Source organism: Rhineura floridana, chromosome 21 (assembly GCF_030035675.1).
Source record: "Rhineura floridana isolate rRhiFlo1 chromosome 21, rRhiFlo1.hap2, whole genome shotgun sequence".
NCBI classification, from domain to species: domain Eukaryota; kingdom Metazoa; phylum Chordata; class Lepidosauria; order Squamata; family Rhineuridae; genus Rhineura; species Rhineura floridana.
Window position 1 is genome coordinate 14,593,923 of NC_084500.1, and position 25,246 is coordinate 14,619,168.

At 44.7% G+C, this 25,246-nt stretch overlaps 1 protein-coding gene across 1 annotated transcript in view; it reads right to left on the reverse strand.

Annotated features, from left to right (window-relative positions):
- Positions 1 to 1,597: 1,597 nt before the first annotated feature.
- APPBP2 (amyloid beta precursor protein binding protein 2) overlaps positions 1,598 to 25,246 on the reverse strand; it is a 46,175-nt gene continuing 22,526 nt past the window's right edge. Inside the window, exons 2-13 of the mRNA XM_061604796.1 lie at positions 21,785 to 21,873; positions 20,221 to 20,372; positions 18,114 to 18,237; positions 13,332 to 13,500; positions 11,518 to 11,607; positions 10,645 to 10,712; positions 10,453 to 10,558; positions 9,512 to 9,636; positions 8,520 to 8,605; positions 6,403 to 6,593; positions 4,110 to 4,275; positions 1,598 to 2,312 (exon numbers count right to left, since the gene is read on the reverse strand). Coding sequence (XP_061460780.1) covers positions 2,059 to 2,312; positions 4,110 to 4,275; positions 6,403 to 6,593; positions 8,520 to 8,605; positions 9,512 to 9,636; positions 10,453 to 10,558; positions 10,645 to 10,712; positions 11,518 to 11,607; positions 13,332 to 13,500; positions 18,114 to 18,237; positions 20,221 to 20,372; positions 21,785 to 21,873 — 1,620 coding nt within the window. The 3' untranslated portion in view covers positions 1,598 to 2,058. The remainder of the gene's footprint in view (positions 2,313 to 4,109; positions 4,276 to 6,402; positions 6,594 to 8,519; positions 8,606 to 9,511; positions 9,637 to 10,452; positions 10,559 to 10,644; positions 10,713 to 11,517; positions 11,608 to 13,331; positions 13,501 to 18,113; positions 18,238 to 20,220; positions 20,373 to 21,784; positions 21,874 to 25,246) is intronic.

Genomic DNA, 25,246 nt, shown 5'->3' on the forward strand with positions numbered 1-25,246 from the left:
CTTACCTTCTGTCCCCTGCCTAAAACCTCACAAATGAAAAAATAAAACAAAACACAAAATGAATAAAATTAGTTCCAAATACTAGAGGCTTTTTTTTTTTTTGCTAACCATGACTCTTTCCCCCAGCAACTTATAAACCCCCTGAAAATAGAGGAGACCACCCAACAAAATGCTTAACGACAGAGACACTGCCCGTGCCTCTATATTAAGAGCTGAGGTAATAGGAAAGACTCAGCACTGTCCTTTCCAATCTAGCTCCCTATATGCTACATTAGGTCTTTCCAAGTCCAGTTATTACCTCAACATTAAAAAGATGATTCACTTTAAAAGAAAACCAACAAAAAGAGCCACAATTCACACACCCCAAAATTAAGACAAGCTAGCGAGAGAGGCATAGTTATCTTCTCATTTTTTAAAAAAACATGTATGACATTTAACAAAATTAAATATAAAAAGAATTGGGTTCTGGCCATTTTTGTTTTGGGGGAAAAATGGAAATGTACTGCCTTCAAGTCGATCCCAACTTATGGCAACTCTACGAATAGGGTTTTCATGGTAAGCGGTATTCAGAGGGGGTTTACCATTGCCTTCCTCTGAGGCTGAGAGGCAGTGACTGGCCTAAGATGAGCCAGTGAGCTTTGTGGCGGTGTGGGGATTCGAACCCTGGGCTCCCAGAAAGGAAGAAAGATCGACCTGCTGTGCTTTTTTTTTCCTTTTCAGCATTATCCATTGACCTACAAGCTGCACAATAAAATGATTCATCGGCAGAAATTAAATAGAAACAGATTTCTGAGCAACAAAGAACCTAGTCAGCACACGCAAGTTATAGCCTTTAGAGAGAGCCTGTTTCAAAACAGGGGTAGGGAAAGGAAACACATAGTTACGCTTTGCTTATGGCCTTAAACATTTAGTTTACCTGTGTAACCTTAGTATTTTAAAAGACATGCCTTTGCAACTGCCAAAGAACATTGAAGCTCCTCCTAGTTTTATTATCTAATACACATATATAAAGTCTCAGTTTGTCATTGAAAACACACCCCTTGGATGAAATAATTCCACCGAGTTAAAAAGCAAATGCAACAGCAGAAATGGTAACTTGAAAGGCGTTGGTCCAAGACTCTTTCTTAAAGGACAGGCTGGTCTGCTTGAAATCTCCCGGTCCTGTTACAGAAAACTCTTTTGCCCTGTACCCTAAAAAGAACAAAAGAAAACCAAGAAAGCTAAAGACAAGAATATTCTACTGGTGGTTTATCACTTTCAGGCGAACACTGGTCCAGTTCTGATGCTTGCTGAAAGCACAGGCAGTGGTCAGGCAGCGGCATAACGCAGCTCACAACCAAGCGTCGCTGCTCAGGAGTAAATTCTTTGCCACGTTTCTTGGTAAGGCAGCAGAAGGCAAGAAGCAAGCTCTTTCCCCCCTTCTGTGTATGAGTGAATATCCGAGATTAACTTTTTCAACGATGCGTATCGAATGACAACCTTTTTTTTTTCCAAACTGTATGAATACAGTAACCATAGAGCATAGGATTTCAAACTTGTCAGAAGCACAAGGCTGTTGGCACCCTCGTTTTTCACCAATTAAAACTGCAACTCTGAGAACTGTTTAATGGCTTTATTGCTCTCTTTCCATTCTTGCAGAGATTTCGTGTAAAGTAGCTTCGCTTGGACAAAAAAAAAAAGATAACATAGAGATGTCTATGGTTTTTCTCTCTTTTAATATATAAATGTATATATCTCTCTCTCACTCTCTCTCAAGTTGAAATGTGAGCCAAAACGAAACATGCTGTACTCATGCTGGTAAGAATTTTAGCACACATTTGTTTGTATGGTCACTCCATTCGAAGTTGAGATTTCTCCCCCCAAAAAACAGGGGATATTTTTAATGGACTGGACTGGACCAGTGTTTCAATGCAACTGCAGCCCCCTCAGAGAGAGAAAAAAATACACAAAAAAACCCTACATGGTTTCAAATTTCACAGTATGACTTTTCCCATGTAAATTTGGGGAAAAACGGAAGAAGGGGGGGGGAAAAGATGTTGGTAAAATCAACCAAGTTCCTTAGCAAATCTGTCCTTCGACGGTCTGAGACATCAGGAAAGACTGGACAACTTCTTCAGTGGATTGCAGGCTGGTGCTCACGTCCTCAAGGGCGTCTGTAACTGAAAACTGCCGATCCCGCAACCGGTTCCAGTTGGCTAAAATGTTGTGGTACTCAAATACCTTCTCGTAATTGCCAATGGAGTTGTACAGTTTAATGAGGCCCCGGTAGTCATATTCTAGTCCACTGTAACCTTCACCAAAAAGCTTCTTCCCTGAAAATAAAAGAAAGTTTAAAAAGGAGAATTAATTTTTAGGCTGCATTTTACGTTATCTACCAGCAAGTCCAGCATTAAAGAAAGAAAGAAAGAAAAGATTCCAGAAGCCTTTCTTTAGCAGGAGTGCATTTCAGCATGGCTTACATCAGGAACGGGGACCCTGTGCCCCCACCCCCCAGGCTGTTGGACAACAACTCCCATCATTCCTGACCACTGGCCATGGTGGCTGGGTTTGACAGGAGGTTGGATCCAGCAACATCTGGAGGTCCCCACAGAGACCCCACCTCTGACTTAAATGGGCAGAGGAGATGTTGCTATTTGTACTGGTTCCCCCCCCCCCAAAAAAAGAAAATCTATGTCTGCTCTTCTCTGCCCAAAAGCAGATTTGGAAGAATGTATAATTGAACCAGCCATGATTGGAGGTGGGGGAGCAGTTCTCTCTCTTGCTTCAAACACCTCCTCTGTGGAAGGCCTTAGTTTAACACCTCAGTCTTTGTCACCAACTAAACAAAGCTTAAGAATTTGCTCATGTGGCTCTTCACTATTGCCCTAGTTTCTTTGCACTGGGTTGGATCCAAAGGATGTGGACTCAGCAGGCTGCCCGTTGCCACTGCCTGTACTCTTCAAAAAGCCTCTCCCTGGAGGAATGGGAGACCCTCCTGAATAGCATGGGCTACCTAGCAGGGGCTATAGGGGGAGGGTGTTTTTAAAAAACAAAAAAATCTGTAGACATACTATTGCGGCACTTCTATTGTTAGATAGCTTCCCACATTGTTTGGCTTGCTGTGTTTGATGTTACTGTTATTTGCATTGGCCAGTTGATACTGGGGGTGGGTGGGGGTTGTTGAATGAATGAATTGGGGGGGGGGAGATTGTCTTGAAATGGGCAGAAGAACCTTGTGGGAGAGTCCTACCCACATCCCCCTATCACAAAACACACACACCCAGGCAACACAACACATCCATCTCTCCCCCTCCCCCAAATCACACTAAACAATTAAAACAGACAATACTCTCCTCTCTCCCAGGCCACTCCCCAATACTTACCAGGCAGCAGTAGATCCCTTCCCATCCCTTACCCCAAACCTCTTTTCTTTAAAACTGAAGCTTGACAGGGCAGGATGGAGAGCAAAGCAGCAGCAACGACTGCCAATGCCCTCTTCTCCTGTTCTAGAAATGCGTCTGGGTCCATGTGGGGCCCAGGGGCATTCTGGGAAGAAGAAACAAAGATGCCTGGAAACAAGAACTTGTCTCCCAATTGTTAATTCTCTTTTAATGTTTTAAAAAGCCCCCCCCCCAAAAAAAAACCCAGAAGGGGCTGGATGCCTTAGGGGGCGCCAAGAGAAGTGTCTGGGTGTACCAGGGCACCCATAGGTGCCAAGTTAGCAACCCCAGTGGTGAGCCAGCTTACCGTGCACACTTTGCTGCTCCTGAGTTCGGCTGGGAAGACCCCTGGTTTGGGTGTAACGCTAAGCTAGGGACTGTGGTTTGTATGAGCAGAGAGGAGACAGCTCAGACAGGAGTGTTTTGTTGCAAACCATTAACTATTATCTATGGTTTTACTGTGGTGTGCAAACTGGGCCAGCATGTGCTGGCTGAGACAATGACTGGCCCAAGGTCATCCACTGAATTTCGTGGGTTAACAGAGATTTGAACCCTGCCCCCAAATCCAACCCTCTAACCACTGACCCTCCTTTTTAGCTAGACTTCTTCCAGGACAAGAGAACCTCACCCGCCCACCAAGACAGACAACACCTCTGTAACTGCAAGCTTACGCTCAAAGTGTGTACCCACCAATTGCTATGGATCTCAAATAGAGCTTTTCAGCATTTTCGTACTGATTCATGTCATAATTGTAGAGCGAGGCAAGGTGTCCCACGGAAAGAGCAACTTCATAATCCTCTTGACCGAGGAGCTGCTCCTTGATCTGGATCGCTTTGATGTGCATTTCTTCCGCTTCCTGAAATAGGCCCACAAAGTTAGCACGATGATAAATTACCATTCACCATTCATGCGGCACCATCAGCGCACATGACCCTTTTACAGAGAAGCAGCTTGTTTAGTTTATTACATTTGCACATCACTTCACGCTAAACCATATCCCAAAGTGATATACAACCAATTAAAATGCAGTAATAAAATCACACAAGCATTATTAAAAGCAAATTTAACAGTATAATCACGTCTCACTGGTGCTGCCCAGAAAACAAAAACATCCTTGCTTGGTGCTGAAATGAAAACAAGCGTCTCATCCATTTAAAGCACATGGCTTCCCCCCAAAAATCCTGGGAACTGTGGCTGGGTAAGCTTCAATTCCCACGATCCTTTAGGGGAAGCTATATGATTTAAATGTATGGTGTGGATGTGACCAAGGGTGGTGGGGCCAGAAGGGCATCCCTGGAAAAGCATTCCATAAATATTGTTCCATGGATATTGTTCATGTATTTTGCTTTGTAAATTAATTTGATATTATATGGTTTTTTATTGTACCTTGTGTATTCTATTGTAAACTGCTTTGAGATCTTTCAGATAGTAAGCAGTCTATAAATGGAAATAAATATAAATAGGGAACTACTACAGAGAAGGCCCATTCCTCAGAAGAGGGCAGGTCCCTATCCTGAAGAGCTCACCACCTAAAGTTCTTACAACTCTAAAGTTTAAAGCCAAGGTCGGGCATTTTGGAAATCCCTCACCCCACACGGAGAAGCAGGAAGACTTGCAAGGGCCAAGAGTCTATGGGTTATATCCAACATTGGTCATACTTAAGAGTAGACCCATTGAAATTAAAAGACTTTACTAACTTAGGCCCATTAATTGCAATGTAGAGGTTGTTCAACACAGCCCTGTGCTTTTAACACCACCGCTTTTTTGATCAGAGCTGTATGGTATTCAGTGATGCAACCCAGGCAGTGGGGAAGCATGGAATCCAACATTATGTTCAGTCTTCCACCTCTTGAGAATCACCAGCTTCCCTTAAAACCACAATTTCCCAGCCCTTATTTCATTTATTTAGGTGATTCAGAAGCTGTTCATTAAAATCAATCCTAGAGCAGGATACAACTTACATATAGCTGTATTAAACTAAGTTATACTCTGAGTAGATCCACTGAAATGAATAAACCTAAGTTAGTCATGTCCACTAATTTCAATGGGTCTACTCGCCCATTATATCCCTTCCAGGCAATTGTGCTTGTCAGATGGGACACTGCTGAGGCTACTATTTGCCCCAGAGGGGCACTTAACCTATATTAGAAACGAGGCTTTTAGTGTAGCAGCTCCAAATGTATGGAATCACTTGCCAGCTGAAATCAGGCAGACACCTAGCGGGATTATGTTGAGGTGCCTACCGAAGACATGCTCGCTTAGGAAGGCTTTCCCTGAAAAGCATTAACCCAGTCATTTATGGGATATAACTTTTTATATCTGATGAAATTGTTTTTTTTGTTTTCGAGGTTGTACGGACAGTTTTAATGTTTTTAGAGCCTGTGTTTGTGTGTTATATTTTGTATACCACCATTGATGGCTTTATTCTACACGCAGTGCGTAGCTGGACTATGGAATTCGCTCCCACAGGAGGCAGTGATGGCTGTCAACTTGGATAGCTTTAAAAAGAGAAATTTACCAAGGAGGGAAAGGCTATCAGTGGCTACTAGCCATGACGGCCATGCTCTGCACAACCAGAGGCAGCATGTTTCTGAATATTAGTTGTTGGAAGCCACAGGAGGGGAGTGGTGCTCTTGCACTTGGGTCCTGCTTGTGGGCTTCCCACTGGGGCATCTGGCTGGCCGCTGTGAGAACAGGATGCTGGACCAGATGGGCCACTGGCCTGATCTAGCAGGACCCTTCTTATGTTCTTATGCTGTGAAGCGATCTATACAATAATAATAATAATAATAATAATAATAATAATAATAATAATAATAATAATAATAATAATAATAATAATAATATTCTGAGTAGGACTGACATTGAACACAACCCTTAAAATATCATGAACCCTCAAGAGTGGGTCAGAGTGTGTGTTGCCATGGAGCTGCAGGTGCAGGTCAAATAAGATACATCACCAGCATTCGCTGGCCAAAATTACCTTAAATTTCCTCATTGACTGATAAAGCCTGCCAAGGTTACCATAGTGTTTTGCTGTCTGCACATTGAACTCCCCGAAGGCTTTTTTAGCGAGCTGGAGCGAAGACAGGTGCAGGTCGTGAGCTTCTTGGAGCAGCCTCTGTTCTGTCTCCTTGTTATGACAGTCGATCGCAATCTCCTCCAAGATAAGTGCTTGCATGGGAAGGGGAGGCAGGAGAAGAGAGAGCCATATTATCCAACTGAATCAGTAGACTGATGAACCCAACTTAGTCAAGCCCATTATTTTCCAACAGGTCTACTTTGAACAGGACGAGCACTGGTTGCAACCTATCAAGTTAACTAGGAAGCTGAGGCACTGAATGTTGTTGCCTGCGTTATCTGAAAAGGCCTTCTGCACAACACTTGCCTTTTCCTGTCTCCAGTCATTGGATCATTTTGAAGCTGTACACAAAACTCAAAAAATATTCAGGCACTGGGGACCTCAAGACTGGATTTCTGCAAGGCTGTCATGAGCCAAGCAGGGAGGGGGCAGATAGACAAGGGCGAAACAGTGGACGAGGACTTGGACTGGGAACCTGGGGGGGGGGGAGGAGATAGCGGGATGGACTCACACAGTGCCCCAGCCCGTCTTGGACAGCTCAGCCCCCTCATCTCCTGACGCCCCCTGTGGAAGTGCTGCAGCCGCCGCTGCCAGAGATTCAACCTTTTTATATTCCCAGGCATTTTAATGCGTTTTATTATATGTATTGTTGTATTTTGCTGCTGTTTGATTATTTTTGTTTACCTTTGTTGGCTTGATTTTATTGTATTATTGTATTTATATATTCCTGACTGTTTTATTTTATGTACACCGCCCAGAGAGCCCTTGGGCTTAGGGCGGTATATAAATTAAATTAATTAAATAAATAAAAAATAAAACCTTGCTTGTCAGATGTTTCCCAGCCAATGCTACTCAGCTTCCCCCGCCCAAACTGTCAGCTAGCAGCCCCCCTCTGTCGGCAATAGAAGCTGAGATCAAACCACCTTTACCCCGTGCCCAGAGGCAGGAAGTTCCAAAAGTCTGAGCTGAGGAGGCGCCTGCGTGCGCGTGAGAGATCCAAGTCTACTTAAGGGGACTCGGGGGGGGGGGGAAGAACCCAGTTGCTGAGTGAACATCTTAGAGTTGTGTGGTCATGCTTAGCCAGAGTTAGAGCAGTGCAAAGTTCCTAGAAAGAGTAGTTAGATTAATGAGGCAAACTGCTTTGGATGTATCTATTACTTTAATAAAAAAAGAAAAAGCCATAGCCAAGTCTGAGCCTGGTTTCCTCGACTTCGGGCAGGACAAATGCACTCTATGTGGGGTTTCCCTTGAGCTTGAACTGGGAACTGCAGTGAGTGCAGAATGCTGCAGCAGAGTTGCTGATGGGAGTGAGATCCTGTTAGCATATAACACCTCTGCTCAGAGATCTGCACTGGTTGCCAATTTGTTACTGGGCCAACTTCAAGGTGTCACTATTGGTATAGAAAGCCCTTAACAGCTTGGGACCCATTTACTTGCAGGACTGCACTTACCCTACATAAGCCACATCGTCTGCTTAGGTCTGTGGAACTGGCCCTGTTAAGGCTGCTGGTTCCACACTTGTAAGAAACCATTCTTGTAGTCTGGCAATGCCTACGCTTTGGGACTCCCTATTGACATCAGGCAGGCGCCTTCGCTGTACTCTTTTCGGTGCCTGCTTAAAACTTTTTTATTTAGGCAAGCCCATCCAGACACAAAGATGCTGATGTGACTAACAAGAGATTAATGATCTACTGCTGTTTTAATCCTTTTTACAACTGCTTTTAACTGGTTTTATTGATAATTTTAATGTTTTTGTCAACTGCTTACATGTTTCTCACAATCAAGAGGTATAGATATTTTCTTAAACAAATAATAAAAAGAAAAACCCAGCCGTTCAGGGCCAGCCTTGCCTTTAGGTAGAGTGAGGCAGTGGCTACAGGCAGCAGATGCTGGGGAGGTGTGGGGAGGGCACTGTTTTCTCACACACTTCATTCCACATCAGGCTTTGAGATTTTTCTACAGTACCAGCAGTTATTCCTGTTCCCTAAGCACCAGGCCTAGAAGCAGCATGCAAATACCTTTCACTCTTTTGGAGGAGGCGAGAAGCAGGTGGTCTTCTGGGAGAATGTGGGTTATGATGCCAATCGCACGCTCCGCGTGGAATCTACGAACAAGAGCAAGCAAGCACATGAGGGAAAATCTCTTGGAACATTTAGCAGTCAACATCAAAAAGGAAGTCAGCAGATTAGAAACAGGAAGTTCGAAGAAGTGTTTGCATACTGAGGGTTTATTTAGACACAGGGCAGCTGTTTACTGTTTGCAAAGAACACGGTGCAAAAGACACAGAATAAAGAAGACTTCTGTCAGACTCTAGTATGAAAAAAAGGCACAGGTTTCACCTTAAAAACAAAGAGCATGGTTGTCCACCTGATGGTAAGGAGAGAGTGAAAAAAATTCTCCTGACAAGGAAATCGATTATTTTCTCTGTCTTCCATACAGGATCATCCATCAAACCAGACTGGCAGTTAGGATCAGTGCATGCAGAAAGAAGCTCGTCTTTGTGCAACACATTATCTCGCAACCCAGCCGCATATTTAAGAATTTGCTCGGTCGCCAAAGGTGACCAGGATTTCTATGCAGACGAGTGAGCAGGCTAGTGGCGGCACATTTTTTATTAACCTGCTAAGAGGCTAGCAGCCTGCATTTCCATGTTGGCCTGGGAGAAGGGGCTTCCCTTCTTCCCTGGCCAGCATTGAAACACAGGCTACCATAACAGGAAAAAAACAAGTGGGACCTAACGTTGCTGTGTGATGTGTTCCTGTTCAGGATACCAGCCAGCCATGCACTCTTGACAGATACTCCATTCCATCCCACCCCAACAGTCAGTCTGTATACTGCGGTCAGTGAACATGTTCAGTTGTCACTGGGATGTTTGGGGGTCCTCCTCCCACCTTTAAGTTTTTCTCCCTCCCCCAAATGCTTTTTGTACCTCTTTCTAAATATTTGAATTTTCTTTTCGAGTTATTGAACAAGAAAATCTCTGGGTCTAAAAAGCGAGCACAGTACTCACAGTGCATTGTCGAACTTCCCCGAACTGTACTGGTGAACGTAAGAAGAGTAAGCCAAGTCTTCATGAGCTGTAGCCACATGGATGTTTTTGCCTCCAAACACTGACTGTCTGATGTCTAGCGCTGTCTGAAATTATTGGGGGGGGGGGAGAAAGTTATATATACTTCATAATGTGACTTCTTAGTTATATTAACTATGATCCCGAAGATTCCAAAGCCACTTTTTACAGAATGGTTTGTTTGGGAGAGACGAGAGGATGGTTGTTTGGAAAATGCTACACATTCAAGCCCTTCTGCCTCTATGCCAGTTCCCCACATCCACTCCTGTCAAAGCAACTTTGCACTTAGCTTCTGTGACTTTTGGTGCATGAAGCTATTTCTGTCTCTCCCCAACAATTCATCATAACTCTGTAAACCCTTGTGAAATTTGTAACTCCATCCTTCTGAAATTTGGCAGGTTACTTTTCCAGGGCACCTCTACAATGTATGCAATTTTCACAGTAAAACTGGCACCCACAAAACTACACAGAGAGAAGCAAATCCCCCCCCCAACTTCACAAAAACAACAACAACCCTGGACCTATTTGTCTGTAATTGGTCAGATTTCTTATCAAGGGGTACTTATCTCATATAGGCTATTTTCATACAAGTTGCCCATAAAACAGTAGTTAATTATTTTCTTTTGACCACCCTAAACTGTAAAGGCTGCCCCTGCAGAAAGATCACTATAGCTATCCTTCCGAAACCTGGCAAGATTCACTGCTCAGAAAGGACTATCATGCCTTCAAATTTCATCTAATCCTGCCAGAAAAGATACAGTACAGTAAGGACGACTCCCATCCCCAAATAAATCACTTTTTTGCAATGAAGAATTTCAGGCAGAAACACACACAGCCACTTCACAGAATCTGAAAACAACACACAGACACAGCCCAGCCCATACCTGATAAATTGCAACTGACTGGCATATGTTGTCTACGTTGAGTAAATAAAACCCATAGTCTAGTAGCGTGTCTGAATATTTAGGGTGTTTGGCTCCAAAGTGCTCCCTGAAAGATAAAATGCAAGTTAGAAAGCACAAAACACAACGAAGACACAGGAAGCAACAGTATTTTTAAACAGGGCTTATACTTACCGTGCGAGGTACACTGCGTGTTTTATTAACTGTTCAGCTTTCTTAAATTCACGTTTTACAACACAAGCCTAAGCCAAGAAGAGAAAGCGCGTGTAAGAGGCCATGAATATCCAAAGGCGTTCCTGCATGCTTATGGACAGCCTCTGCTCATGAACTGCCAACAACTCCACTAAACTGAGAGTGAAAATACTGTCCCATTTAAATGTGTGTGTATGTAAAGAGAGATGAAAGGTCGACACTTTTGGAATGCACTGCTTCTTTTAAAATGGTAATGATATTTTTTAATTTGGAGAGCACAAACAGAGCTGGAAAAATCCCAACTAGCATCTTAGGGAAACATTATATAAGAACAGTCCTGCTGGATCAGGGCAGTGGCTCATCTAGTCCATCATCCCGTTCTCACAGGGGCCAACCAGGTGCCCCAATGGGAAGCCTGCAAGCAGGACCTGAGCACAATGGCACTCTCCAGTGCAGAGAATGGTCTTCAACCGATGTGTTAGGACACACTATCGGGTCACAGCCTGATCCAAGATGGGTCACAACAGTAACACGATTCCCATACAAACATATGGTAAAAAAAAATAAAATTAAGAAATAAGCGGCCAAATGCACGTTTGTGTTAAAGGTGGGTTCTGGATCTGAAAAGGATGAAGGCTACTGTTGTATAATGCAGGCACTTGACACAGACAGGCGGCTAACACTCGTGTCCTCCCCCACTGTCATCTCAAATGCGTGTGAACATTTTTTCAGCTCTCCTCAGGCTGGTTCATTAAGTATCCAATGTTGCCCTTGCCCCCCCCCCAAAGAAATGTGGAATGTGTTCCAGCCCTGCTCAATACCATCCAGGTTATTTGTAGAAGAGTTAAGAGTCACCTTAGAAGCTTGCCGTAAAACGTCCACTACGACTTTCACCGGCAACCCGACCGAGATCTCCTTCATGGCTTCTATGCACCACTTGTAAGCCTGTGGCGCACACAAAAATGTGGTCATGATTATTTAACATTTACAAAGCGTTTAAACTTTCCTATGTACAGACATTTTGTTTTTGTTTTATAAAAAAAAATGCAGAGATGGTCCCTGCTCACAAGCTTACCATTTAACAGACGTGATGCCAAAGGAAAACAGAATGGGGACAGAAGAGGGAATCAGCCAAATCCAGGTTCTAGCAGGGCCGGCACAACTGGGCACTTGCCGGGGAGGGGGGGGCACACAGTGCAGCAGGGAGCTCGCTGAGAGGAGCCCCTACACCTGCTCCTCCCTCTTCACTGTAAACCTGCTGGTTCATCTGCCTCTCTGGCCCAGAAGGGAGGAGCAAGAAAATAAAAGTGGGGCTGGCAGAGGAGGAGGAGCTGCCCCTGCCTGCTTGCTCACTGGTTCTGTCGGGTAGCAGCGATGAAGCAGAGGAGCAGCCCAAGTGGCAACAATGGCAGTCAGGAGGGAGACTCAGTGAGGGAAGTGGGGCATTGAGCCCAAGGGCCCTCCACAAAAACCTGAATCTAGTACTGGGCTCCAGTATCAGAGCAGACAAGCACATTTCGTGAAATACCACTCAGCCTTCAAAGCTAAACACTTGCAGAGGCAGTCCAATGAGAAACCCCAGTGGGACTTGCGGATTCCTCCTTCTGCTCCAATAGTCTGAGATTCACATCCTCTGTGCTTGGCTGTTCAAAGGAGGAGCGGGAATAGCTGCGAAGCAGCAGCCTTGTGCCCCCCCCCATCTTCTGACCTCTGGTCTGCTGGCCAAAGGAGCTCTCAGTCCTTAATCCAGCACCAAATACGTTTACAGAGTCTCCCCCAGAACTTGGCTTTCAAACTTTGAACGTCAAGGAAATTCTGTCTTAACAAGAGTTATCAACTGTAGCTATGATGGGGCTGAGTTTGTCGAGGCACAAGGGTGGCGTCAAGAACAGAGAAATAAGCAGCCCTAGGGAGGTATTCTGGCAAATGACAGGGATGCAAGAGCCTCGCAAGAGATCTGGGAACCATCAACTCCCAGGTGACTGGAAATGCCAAATCTCAGTGGCATGCAGATAGTCCCAGGTTCCATCCACACTGGCCTCTCCAGGTAGAGCTGATACAGGCTCCTCGTCTATAATCCTGGAGAGCCGCTGCCAGTCAGTGCAGACAACACTGAGCTGTATGGACCGGTGGTCTGACTCGGTACAAGGCAGCTTGCTACGTCCCTAGTTCTTTGTTCCCACCTGAGGACTTAAATGCTCTCCAGTGGCACCCTACACAGGTGGGCTTGACAAAGGCAGAAAAGAAAGCACTTCAATTCCTGCAAACTTCAGCACTTGAACCCGGGCCAAAATGCTAATTTCAGCCAAATGCAAATTTTATTTGGCACCACCTTACGAGCTGGAATTCTGCTGCCAAGCCTCAATGAAACACGCTTTTGTATGCCCACGCACCACCGCCGAGTCAACCCACAGAACTCTTTGCCCTGGAAAAACTAGCTGACCCATTCTTTACACTGAAGCTGCCTTATACCGGAGCCAGACCATTCGCTCATCTAACTCAGTACTGTGTACCCTGGTGGGTTCAGGCAAAGTGTCTCCCCTAGCTCAGTTGGAGATGCTGGGGATTGAAACGAGGACTGTCTTCATGAAAAAGAGACATTCTACCACTGAGCTGCGGCCCTTCACATGCTGGGAACTTTTAGGTTGGATTTTGTGGAATGTGCTCACCTCGTCATAATGGCTCTTTGCAAAGAGCAAAGCGCACAGCTCCCCGTACAGGGCAGCCTTGTTAGCTTGCTGGCCATGCTTGGCTAGCTTGTCCATGTAAGACTGTGCTAATTTGAACGTTTCTTCTCCGAGGTGGTATTTACAGTTGCCGTTCCGGACATGCAGCAACCTAGGACAGACACAGAAGGATCTTGAAACCTCATGTGGTAAAATTGCTGAACGATTCTCCTCACAAAATAATGAAAATGCCATTTACTGCTTTTATGAGCTTGCATCCTCAAAAGAAACAAGGAACTAGAACCGGAGGATTCTCATCACCATTTAAGCATGTTTAACATCCTATGAATTATTTTAAATGCATGCCAGCAAAGCACAAGAAGGAAGACATGTTCAGAGGCAGTGACCTAGTTCAGATACAACAGCATTAATCCAATAAACCATGATTTACTGGACCACAAGCAAGCCCAAGTGCTGTGGGCTTCTCATCCCCTCTCCTACAATGCAAAACTTCTGCTGTTTATTAAAACCAGTTTACAGTTATCGGTTTAACCTTTGACTACAAACTAAGATAGGAAACCAATTCTGAATGTGGAGGCCCAGAAAAATTGGAGGGGGCGGGGAGGAAAAAAAACCATGGTTAAACAAAAGACAAAACAAAATTTTGTCTTTTGTCATGGTTAAACAAAATTTTCTGTTTTTTCCACCTGTTTTTTTTCCACATCTCTTGCTTGCAGTCAGGGATTAAACCACAGTTTCCAATTCAGATGCAACAGGAAACTGGTTTAACAAGTTCAAATCATTTTGCATTATCACGCACAACAGCAGAGCAGAGAAGGTAAAAAGCTTGTTCTTGACTAAATAAACCATGAACTTATTATGTCTGAATTGGGCCAGTGTATCTCCGAATACCTGATGCATTTTAAAATCATGTGTTACAAAAGAAAATAAAACTCATCCTCATTGGAAAAGAAACAATGCTCCCCCGCATCCCCAGTCTCAATTTCAGACTGGTACTTGAAAATATAGCATTCTGTGGTTATGTCTGAGACAGGGGTTACCAAAGTGTGATCTGCGGACCACCAGGGTCCATGAGCTTGTTCAGGTGGTCCATGGTGGATAGTTTAATTTAAAAAAAACAACTTTATCAACACACACAGCACATTACAATTGCTAAATGACAGGCAGGAAAAAAAATCATGAAATGGCCTGCCAAGACCCTCATCAATTTTAAAGTGGTTGGGGTGAAGTTTGGGAACTACTGGTCTAAGATAATTGACTTCTTGAGGAACCAAGGAGAGAATGATACTGATGGATTTATAAGGAAGTCAATTTTGTTTGTGGTGTTTTGGAATTCCAAGATGCTCCACAGTCTTTTGTATTTACTTTTTCTTCATTGAGAATTGTTGTGATTAATGAGTGGTTAATGAATGCTGTACGCATTGTGTATATATATATACATATCCTTTTCCACCTCTATTCCGAACACACCAAGGAATCTGTACTTTGGACACATGTCTCTAGAGTATATCAGACTATTGAATTCTTTTCAATAGCAGTCACTGAATGTGTGGCACCAGCAGATTAGCTAGAGATAGAGAGCTGTTGTGAGCCCTGCTTGGGGGGGTGGGGGGTGGAAAGGCGTGAATGAAGCAGAGGAGGACTCAGATGGGATGTTTGAGCCGGTGAAGGGCTGAGCGGGGAGTGGGATCCAGAAGGTGCCCCAGCTCTAGACGTGGACAGTTCAACTCCGCCAGCCCCAGATACCCCTATGGAGGGTCAACTCGACCAGCTGGTCGTTTCCCAGCCTGATGCTTCCCCAGGCAGCACCCCTCCCTTGGAGGGGGAAAATGGGAGGGTAACAGAGGCTCCCCCTTCGCCTCACAGCAGGAGTCAACAGACACAACTGAGGCGGAGCCTTCACTTATGCGCGCGCTCCCAACAGTGACAGCTGCACATGCAAGCAGGGTGCCCACCCAGCCTTACTTAAGCGGGGGGCGGGTGGCAGTAGCTGAGTCAACGTCTTAATGCTGCAAAGTTGTGTCTAGTTACTCCTAGAGAGATGCTGAGTTCTGAGTAAGCCATAGACAGATTCATGAAGTGCACTGAATTGAAAGTATTTTTTACTACAATACAAGAACAAACCACAGTCTTGCCTGAGTCCTTCGAGTTCAGGCAGGACAAGGGCTATCTTACAAGATGCTGCAGCAGCACACACACCATACATTTAAAGCACACTCCCAGTCACCCCTGAATCCTGGGAACTGTAGTTAACCCCTAGCAGAGCTACAATTCCCAGCACCCTTACACTACTGTTCCTAGGATTCCTTGGGCCAGGGAATATGCTGTAGAAGGATGGTGTTACACAGCACGCATGTCTGAAAACACTGGTGGGAGAGCTCTCTTTCCAACCATCCTCCTACTTTAATCCCCCCTCCCTCCACACTTTAAGATGTTTGCTGAGGATGGTGTTCTTGGCTTTTAAACAACTAGAGCATGTTAGCTCTACAGGAACTGATGAAGCCTCTCCCCAAGATAAGAGCAGAGAAGGTGGCAGAACTTTGGATTTTTTTGGAAGGACATCTGCAAGCCGTTTCCCAACATAAAATTCAACGCCTACACAAATGTGAAGGGAAAGTTAATCCATTGTTTTTTTTTTTTTAAAAAAAAGGTTGCTTAGGGAAAGCAGATATAAAGTGCTCGATGAAGCCCAGAGAGCAGGTGAATGCGTTTTCACAAGGGCATCTTGGAAAGGCCCCAAACAGCAATCTTGTCCCGAATGGCTATTAACGTATTAAATTGCACAGATTAATGAAACCGGAACAGGATTTGTTTTCTTCTCACCCCCCCATAGCTATTATATTAAAAAAAAAAGGGGGGGCAGACTATGTCTCCTGCATATCTCTGTCAGCTGTGCAGCATAAGGAGCTGCAGGAAATCACAGCTAAGCATTAAGTCAGCATAATCTTAAAAGAGCCAATAACAAGCAGGTGGAGGATGGAGACTGCAGTGACCTGGCTCTCCAGAACGGCAGTGTCACCTTGTTTGCACATCAGTAGCGCACAGCAAGATTGCTTAAGACCATGGCCCTGAACATGCAATCCCTACCCTTCCCAGGCCTCAGAATGCTTTATTTTTATTTTTGAGCGACTGCAGAAAGAAGAACAACATATGGTCCTTGGATGCTGGGGGAAAAGCAGATTGATTACCTGTAAGGGTGATTCTTTGAGGGGGTGGTCATTGAGTGAAGGCACACACACAGGGGACTGCAAAACAGCCCAAAGAACCACTCCCACAAGCTTTGTATCAGTGACCAGTTCCAGTGCTGGAACTACGAAGACTCATTGCTATGAACTACCAAGACTCCTTATTGGCAACTAGACTTATGGAAGAGCCAGTTTGGGGAGAGGATGGTGGCTACCCCCCCCCAAATTTCATCGCCCAAGATTGATTGCCAACGAGTCTCATTTCCACAGCCATCACATGCCTCTGTAGAGGCCAGATGGTAATCCTCAAGAGGTCCAGTTTGGAGATGTGGTCTCCACAGGACAATCCCGTAAGAGCCCTGCTGGATCAGACCTAGGGTCTATTCAGTCCAGCACTCTGTTCTCACAGTGGCCAATCAGGTGTCCCTGGGAAGCCCACAAACAGGGCCCGAGCACAGCAACCCTCTCCCCACTTGCAATTCCCAGCAACTGGTGTGAAGGGAGGACATACCCATTAATTGACCTATCCTCCAAGAATTTGTCTATTCTCCCGTGTTAAGCCATTCTACTATACAGACGGGCCCCGCTTATACAGCAGGTTCCGTTCTGGACTGCCGCCGAAAAGCAGAAACCCATTGGAAATAATGGTGTGCGTCGCGCAAAAATGACACAAAAATGGTGCGTGACAAAAAAAAACCGCCGCAAAAGCGGAACAAGTGCCTTAAAGTGGGGACTTTCCAGAATTGAAAGCCGCCGCATTAGCGCAACGCCGAAAGACAAAACGCCATAAAGCGGGGCATGCCTGTATTTAGCAGAAATGTGCATGTGTGCGTGCATGTTTTTGAAGTGCAGCAGCGTTCAGTGACACAGATCATGGCAACCAGAGTTGGGCCCACGTGAAGGACAAGCAGTTACAGTTGTGCCTGACATCTCACCCCTTGTTGGGGATTGATGGGCATGACAAAAGGTCTCCATAATCTACACTGGTGACCTCCACAAACAACAACAGTCAATTCATGGTTATCAGGTGCTGGTACTGACCTTTAAAGCCCTATACGGTTTCGGCCCAGTTTATCTTAAGGAGCGCCTCCAGCGTCACCAATTAGGCTGCCTAACAAGATCAGCCACACAAGACCTTCTCTCGATTCCCCCAGCTGAAAAAGCTAGGCTGGTGCGAACCAGAGAGAGGGCATTTTCAATTGTGGCTCCCACCCTCTGGAACTCCCTTCCTTTCGATCTCCGCCATGCCCCCTCCTTGATAGGCTTTCGCCGAGCCTTAAAAACCTGGCTGTTCAGACAGGCCTATGGCACTTCTGGGGAGGGTTAGGTTTTTTATGTTGCTGACCACTTGAAAGAGTGGTGTTTTTAATGATTGAGTATGTTTTTATTGGTTTTATATTGTATTTTATTGGAAATGTACGTCGCCTAGAGTGGCCGTTAATTCGGCCAGATAGGCGACTAACAAATAAAATTTTATTATTATCATTATCATCATCATCATCATCATCATCATGGCAACTCAATAATATAATGACAGACCCACTCTGCACTTAAAAAAGGAAAATGGGCCAGGGCTTACCTCACGCAACACTCCACCGCACGAAACCAATGGAGCATCTCGTCGTGAAGGGTACATAACTGAAGGCAGGAGAGGAAGACCTTCTCAGCGTCGCTGTACCAGCCGGCATCTGAGAGGAAGCCTCCTAGGAAGGCAACAAGCAACGACAAGGCATTGTGCAACCAGAGCATCATTACCAGAGAGAAGGGCCTGCGCCCTAAACATGCTTCGACTGGTTTTATTTATTAAAAATGTTTAGATCCTGTGTATTCGTCCTTTGTGGAAGCCGTCATCAACAATCACCAAGCAGGTAAGTTGTGGGGTACATAAGCCACAGGGTTGTAATCAAACTAAGTCTACTAGGAATACACCCACTGAAATCAATGGACTTAACTTAGTTGTGGTCATTGATTTCAATGGGTTTACTCCAAGCAGGACTCAGCTGCATACAATCCAGAGTTTGTCCTTTGCATGCTTGTTCAGCAAAGGCTTTCCAAAGGGCAGAAAATATGAACTGGCTGCTTGTTTTGAACAAGGTGATGCAGAAAATGGGCCTTGCCCCATTATGGTGCAACAGGGTTGGGCCAGGAATCGAGCCTGCACTGGGGCTTGAGGCCAATGACCCAAAGGATTTAGTCTGTGTGTCACCACCTTGCTTTTGTCCAGCAAGTAGAGCAATGAAACTTCTTACGAGCAACAGGTCTTTGGGAAGTCACAAAGGCTTCCAACCCACTGGGTTGCATCCAACATTGGTCCTACTCAAGGTAGATCAATTGAAATTAATGGACATACCCCAACTTTAGTTCATTAATTTCAGTGGGTCAACTCTGAGTAGGACTTACTTGAATACAATCCAATGAAATTAACTGACATGGATAACACAGATACATTAATTGCAATGGGTCTACTCTAGTTGCATCCAATGTTCTCAACGGGTGTGTGCTGTGTGGCAAGGCGGTTAAATGTGTCAGACCAGGACCAGGGAGACACGGGTTCAAATGCCATTCAGCCACAAAGCTTGCCTTGGGCCAATTGCTCAGCCTCATCTACCTCACAGGGTTGTAGCGAGGCTAAAGGGTGAAGCTCTAGAGAGGAAGGGCAGGATACAATTATAATGAGTGAATTAACATATTACTTGCAGGGTTAATTGCTTCATTCGCAACTGATACACGGGCCAGGAAGCAAAAAGGAACTGGGCCTTTTCGGATGCAGCACATATATACTGGGAAACTCCTGCCTGAGAGAGGCTTGGCTGGGCCTGTCTCGAATGGTTCTTAGGCTGCCCACCTAATCTTAGGCTGATTTTCTCTCTCCAGGCATTTGTTCCGTTTTAAGTTCCTCTCTGCTGTTGCTTGACTTCAGACTTTTTATGGCTCTGTTTATAAAAGCTCCCTGTTTTTATCTTATCTGTGCTTTTTACGGCTGTTAAGCTGCTCTGGGGGCCCTATTAAGGGCTGAAAAGACAAGGCATAAATGATTATTTATGAATAGACTCATAAAACTTTCAGAGTTGGAGGTAATCTAGTTGAACCCCCTAATCGAATGAAGGAATCTTACCAACTACAGCTGCCTGCACCTACCTGATACCCTCCAGATGTTGTTGGGACTACAACTCCTATCATCCCTGGCCATGAGCCATGCTGGCTATGGCTGATGGGACTTGGGGGTCTAACAACATCTGGGAAGGGGGGCACAGATGTTTCCCATCCCTGGTTGACATGACCAGCTCTTAACATCAAGGAAGAACTATTATAATTACTGGCTGGGCAGTTCTCTGGATCCAAGCCATGCAGTGTTGACTTTTATTTATTTATTATTTATTTATTACCATTTATACCCCGTCTTCTTTTTCATGATAGAAACCCAAGGCGGCTTACATATGGTTCCCAAGCGGTCTCCCATCCAGGCACTAACCAAACCTGACCCTGCTTAGCTTCAGCAGGGCGGTGGCTCACATCCCTTCAGACCACAGCCTGGGACTTTCTTTTGAAGATAGGATTTTTTTTTTTTAAAGGAACTCTTGGTGTGTGTTTTTTTAAAAAGCCAAAGTGTTCCCCCCCCCAATGTGCCTTTTTACGAAGTTTCAAGCAAGCGAACTAGCCTGACATCCTATCTTGCCCACAGTTACCTAAGACAAATCCAATCTGGATAGCTTTTTCTTTCACAGCAGCATCTGATTCTGCTATGTAGGAACACCTCCTGCTGAACGAGTAGGCCAGGACTGATGCCACTTTTACTCCATGATCCATCAATGCCTGGAAACAGTGATGAAGTAGATGTCTGGAAGGGAAAGAAAAGAAAATACAGCAACTTTTTACCCCCTTCCTATTAAAATTTGTAGAGGCTGCAACCCTAGTGATGCTTAGTGATGAGTTCAAGGGGACTTATTCCCAAATAACCATATTTAGGATTTGCACTGCAAGTTTCTGTTTTAAGCAGTAGGTACTGAAATATCAAGTGATTCACCAAAGAATAAAATAAAACCATCGATCACAGCTTGGTTAAACCTTGTGGAACAGATGCATTGCCTGCCTTCCTGTATCAATCTCTTTTTGCAGCAATAAAGGGATTCAGAAATGCGGGTGAACAACTTAAAGTTCATCTATGATTCGCACGTGTACACCCAAAATTAACAGCTGCTGTATTTTACAACACCAAATGGATTTATGTTGCGTCCTTGACAGGGGTTGGGGGAAGAAAACACACACACACACATACACAATTTTCACAAAAATCCAAAAAGCCACCCCCAGCACAGATTTGCAAAAAACAGGAAGCAATCCATCATTCGGAATTCCTGCCATGGCCAATATCAGCCACGTGAAATATGCTAGCACCGCAAGGCTCAAGAGCTCTTAATTGATTGTACTTCCACCACGCTGACACAAAAGCAACTGCCAGAGCCTGTTAACAGGACTGTTAAGCAGATGGACAAAAACATATTTTATGAAGAATTTTGCTTCTCGCTCTCTCTCCCTTTTCAAGCCCAGCCTTGCCCACAGTAGCTGAGCACACTCTCCAATATGCTGAATCCAGTGGGCGTCTGCAATTAGCGGAAGCCTCTTTGCCTTGGCTTATTTGTGGTTGCCAGCAATCCCTTCCTCTCTCCTGAGTGCTCTGGCACAGGGAACTTGGGAAAGTTGTGCACTCATTTTCTATTGTGTTTAAACATTGTTCTAGACTTTAGAGAGGGAAACTCAAGGAGAACACACACACACACAGACAAAAGCGTGAGGGCTCTCTAGTAGATCCTGTCCATTACAAGAAACTTCAAATTCTGATTGCCTTCACCATGGGTCACGAATGTGGCGTCTGCATACCTCTTCCCTGGCACCCAGAAGATTCCCCCCACTGGAATCACAAGTGCTGACATAAGGCTTTTATTGTAGCCAACAGAAAGTGTTTTTGAAGCCTATTCGGTGGAGTGGGGGGCAGTGCAGGCTGCTCCACTAGGGAGGGGCACTGCCTCGCCAGACTCAGCCTACCTCCTTATTTACAACCAGGCTAGGGGTTGGCGCAGGCTGCTAGCCTCCCCCTTCTCCTCAGCCTTAGCGTTGCCTTTGTAGAACTCAAAAGGGAGGAGGATAGAGGCATAAGCGGTGGCTGGCCTGCACTGTTTTTTTTACAGGGAAAACTGTTTATTCTGCAAAGCAAGAGGAGCTGCCTTTTTTTTTTTTAAAGGACAGACTTACCTTTTATCTAAAGCTCGAAGCACCTTTGCAAAAACTTCTAGTTCGCAAAATTCACTGCCCAGCTGGCAGAGTCGGCCTTGTTGGTAAAGCTGCAGGAAGAGAGATTGGGATGGGGGGAGGCGGGAAGAGTTTTATGAGTTGTATTAAATGACATAAATTCTAATATTAAGTTAAGAGCCTGGAACACCGCTCTGTCCTAGCTCAGGGTGCGGCTGCTTTCCTCTGCAGAACTGGGTCACAAAGCGTTGCTTCTCACACAAAACTGGGCCGTTTGGTCAAACTCACAATTTTAAGATTAACCTCTCTGTGGCTCATAAAATCTCTACAGCAATCCAATGTGGCAAGAATTCGTTTAGGAAGGAATGGCGCCTTATCCTGTGACATCCCTATAATGAAAGGGGTGACACAAGGGTGCATATTGGCGCCATTCCTTTTTAATTTTTTTATTTTAATTTTTTTATAAATGACATAATTCCTGCACTGTCCGCACCCAAGTTCTTTCCCCCTGCTGTAGGTTCCCAAAAAATTTCAGTACTATTATATGCGGATGACCTGGTTTTAATGTCCATGAACAAAGTAGGTATAAAAAGATTACTCCTCGGTTTGGAAGAATATTGTCAAACCCACCACCTCCAAGTAAACCAGGCAAAATCAAAAATCATGGTTTGCGGTAGATACAGAAGGACAAAAAACACTTGGATTTTAAATGGACGCAGACTAGAACAAGTGAAGTCCTTCAAGTATCTCGGCATAGTCTTCACAAACACACTCACCTGGAAAGCGCAAGAGGAAGCCATCAAACTAACCAGTGCTACAACATTTGGCCAATTAAAAAGGTTCTACTATACGAGAGGAAGCCAATTAACCCTTCCCCTCCTAAAAATATATAGAACTGCAGTAATTCCCAAATTACTATATGGGGCAGAATTGTGGGGACATGCCCTCAAACGCACTGTAGAGCCTCTACAAAACTCTTTTCTAAAACAGATCCTGGGCCTCCCACGCAGCTCCCCTTCAGCACATGTAAGGACGGAAGTGGGAATACACTCATTAACTGCAAAAATTGACTTGGCAGCATTAAGATTCTGGAGGAAAATCCTATTATTGGACGATTCTGCATTAGTCAAAGGTTGCTGGCAGGAACAAATTCAAAAAGGGGGGTGGGCACAATCTACAAAACTCTTAATTGAGCATTACAATCTAGCACCTTACGATCTTAAATTATTCACCCCAAAAGAGCTGAACAACTGGGTACTCAATTTTGATGAGTCTCAAGATAGACGCCGAGTGTCGAGTTCTCAGTTTTCGACCTGGTTCCCGCTCTTCAAAATAAACCACACTCCCGCCGCTTATTTTTCCACCCTTTCCTGTCCACAGAAACGCAGAGCATTTACAGAAATAAGGTTTCAGACAATGCCCTCAGCAGTTTTAGAGGGAAGGTATAAGGGAGTGCCAAGAAACCAACGTTTCTGTATATGCGGGAATAATATGATTGAGGACCTCCCCCATTACATGCTCTACTGTCCTCTCTACAATTCCCCGAGACATAAATTTTTAGACCCCTTCCTAAAACCTAGAGAGGGCCTAGTACAGGAATTTATACTTACTGACCTATTGGCCGACAATTTTAAGGAGGTGACCACTGCGGTTACAAACTTTGCCATGGCACCGAAGAGATTAAGAGCCCAAATAGTGAAAGACAATTCAAACAAAGCCGAGCAGCCATGATTTCCCAAGACAGAACATATTGCATTTTATTGTACAAATTTTACTGTTGTGTTTTTAAATGTGTTTTGCGATGGCCAATGGCTAGAAGCAATAAAGTATTTGATGATGATGAGATTAACCTCTCAAGTTATCTACCTGGTCCCACCCACTTTGACCAGTGTGACGATATCAATGGGCTGGAAGGGGGAAACGTTTTTGCTTGTGGGAATTAATAATCACATGAATCCATGGGTGTTCAAGGTGAATGCACACAGCTAGAGGCTCACAAATCAAAGCTCACTAGTATGGTTAAAAAAACAAAGTCCTATGCTCTCTGGTGAACCTGGCAACATTACAGCTACGAAATAAAAGGGGCAGAGAATCATTCTAAGTGCCTGCCCCATTCATGTATAAAAGCAATAGGTGGGATGGGGAGAAACCTTGAATTAACTGCACCTTTCCCCCTTCCCCCCCCACCTCTCTGTTCCCGGCTTGAATACTGGTAGCGAGCACAGAGAGAGGAGTGTAAAGCTCCCCCTCTCGCCAACTTTATTCTCATAAACACTCTCATAACTCTAGAGCTCAGGGACATCCAATGAAGCCGAATGTTGGACGTTGCAGGACAGACAACATAAAGAATTCTTCATGCCACTTGCAGTTAAAACCATGGAATCCGCTCCCCCAGGAGGCAGTGAGGGCCACCAACTTAGACAGCTTTAAAAGAGGATCAGACAAATACACGGAGAATAAGACCATCAACAGCTACTATCCACATGATGGCTGTTTCATCTCCACTGTCGGAGACAGTATGCTCCTGAATCCCAGTTGCTGGAAACCACAGGAAGGGAGAATGCTCTTGCGTTCAGGTCCTGCTTGAGGGCTTCCCATTGGGGCATCTGCTTGGCCAATGTGAGAACAGGATGCTGGACTAGATGGGCTACTGGCCTGATCCACCAGGATCTTCTTATGTTCGTATTGCTGGTCCCATCTGCCCCAGCATCATACAGCCATACTGGCCGAGGCGGATGGGAGCTGCAGTCTAAAAACATCTGGGAGGGGCTGCAAGGATGGCAAAGGGTCTTTTAAGCTCTTAAAATTGTTAAAGCAAAGTAAAAGCTACAACAAGCCTTTGTGTCCCGTCCCATCCCCCTGCCACAATAACTGTTTTGGAAGTAAGAAGGTTTCTTTCTTAACAGGAGGAGTGGGAAAGAACTCAGGAATGCTATCTCTCTCTCTCTCTCTCTCTCTCTCTTTTAAAAAAATAGCTTTTGGGATTGCAGATTCTTTGTAACACTCATGAGAGACATCAGGGTTTACCGGCTTTATTCGCTTAGATCTGGCCAGTAAAGTACAATACTTCCACTCTTCTTTTTTTCTTTACACAGAGCACAAGCCAACAACAATTTGCTTACTACACTGCAGTATGCTCCATTCTGAGGGAAATGAAGATACTAGAAACAGTAGTGTTGTCAAAAGGGTTTATCTCAGGCAAGTATATATTGTTCAAAGATATAGATATGCAGTAATATCTCAGTTAAGGAATCCTCCAGGAACCAAGCTCCTTTTAACAAAGGCTTATTTTAAAGTGAAACCGATCAACTTTGCTTTGCTATGGATAAGCTTTCAAGCCTGTGCCTTTGCTTTAAGGTGAAACTGACCGCCGTGTGTCTTTGCTTTATTATCAATAAACTAACAGCCTGTGACTTTACTTTAAGGGGAAACTGACCACCCTGTCTTTGCTTTACTATCAATAAA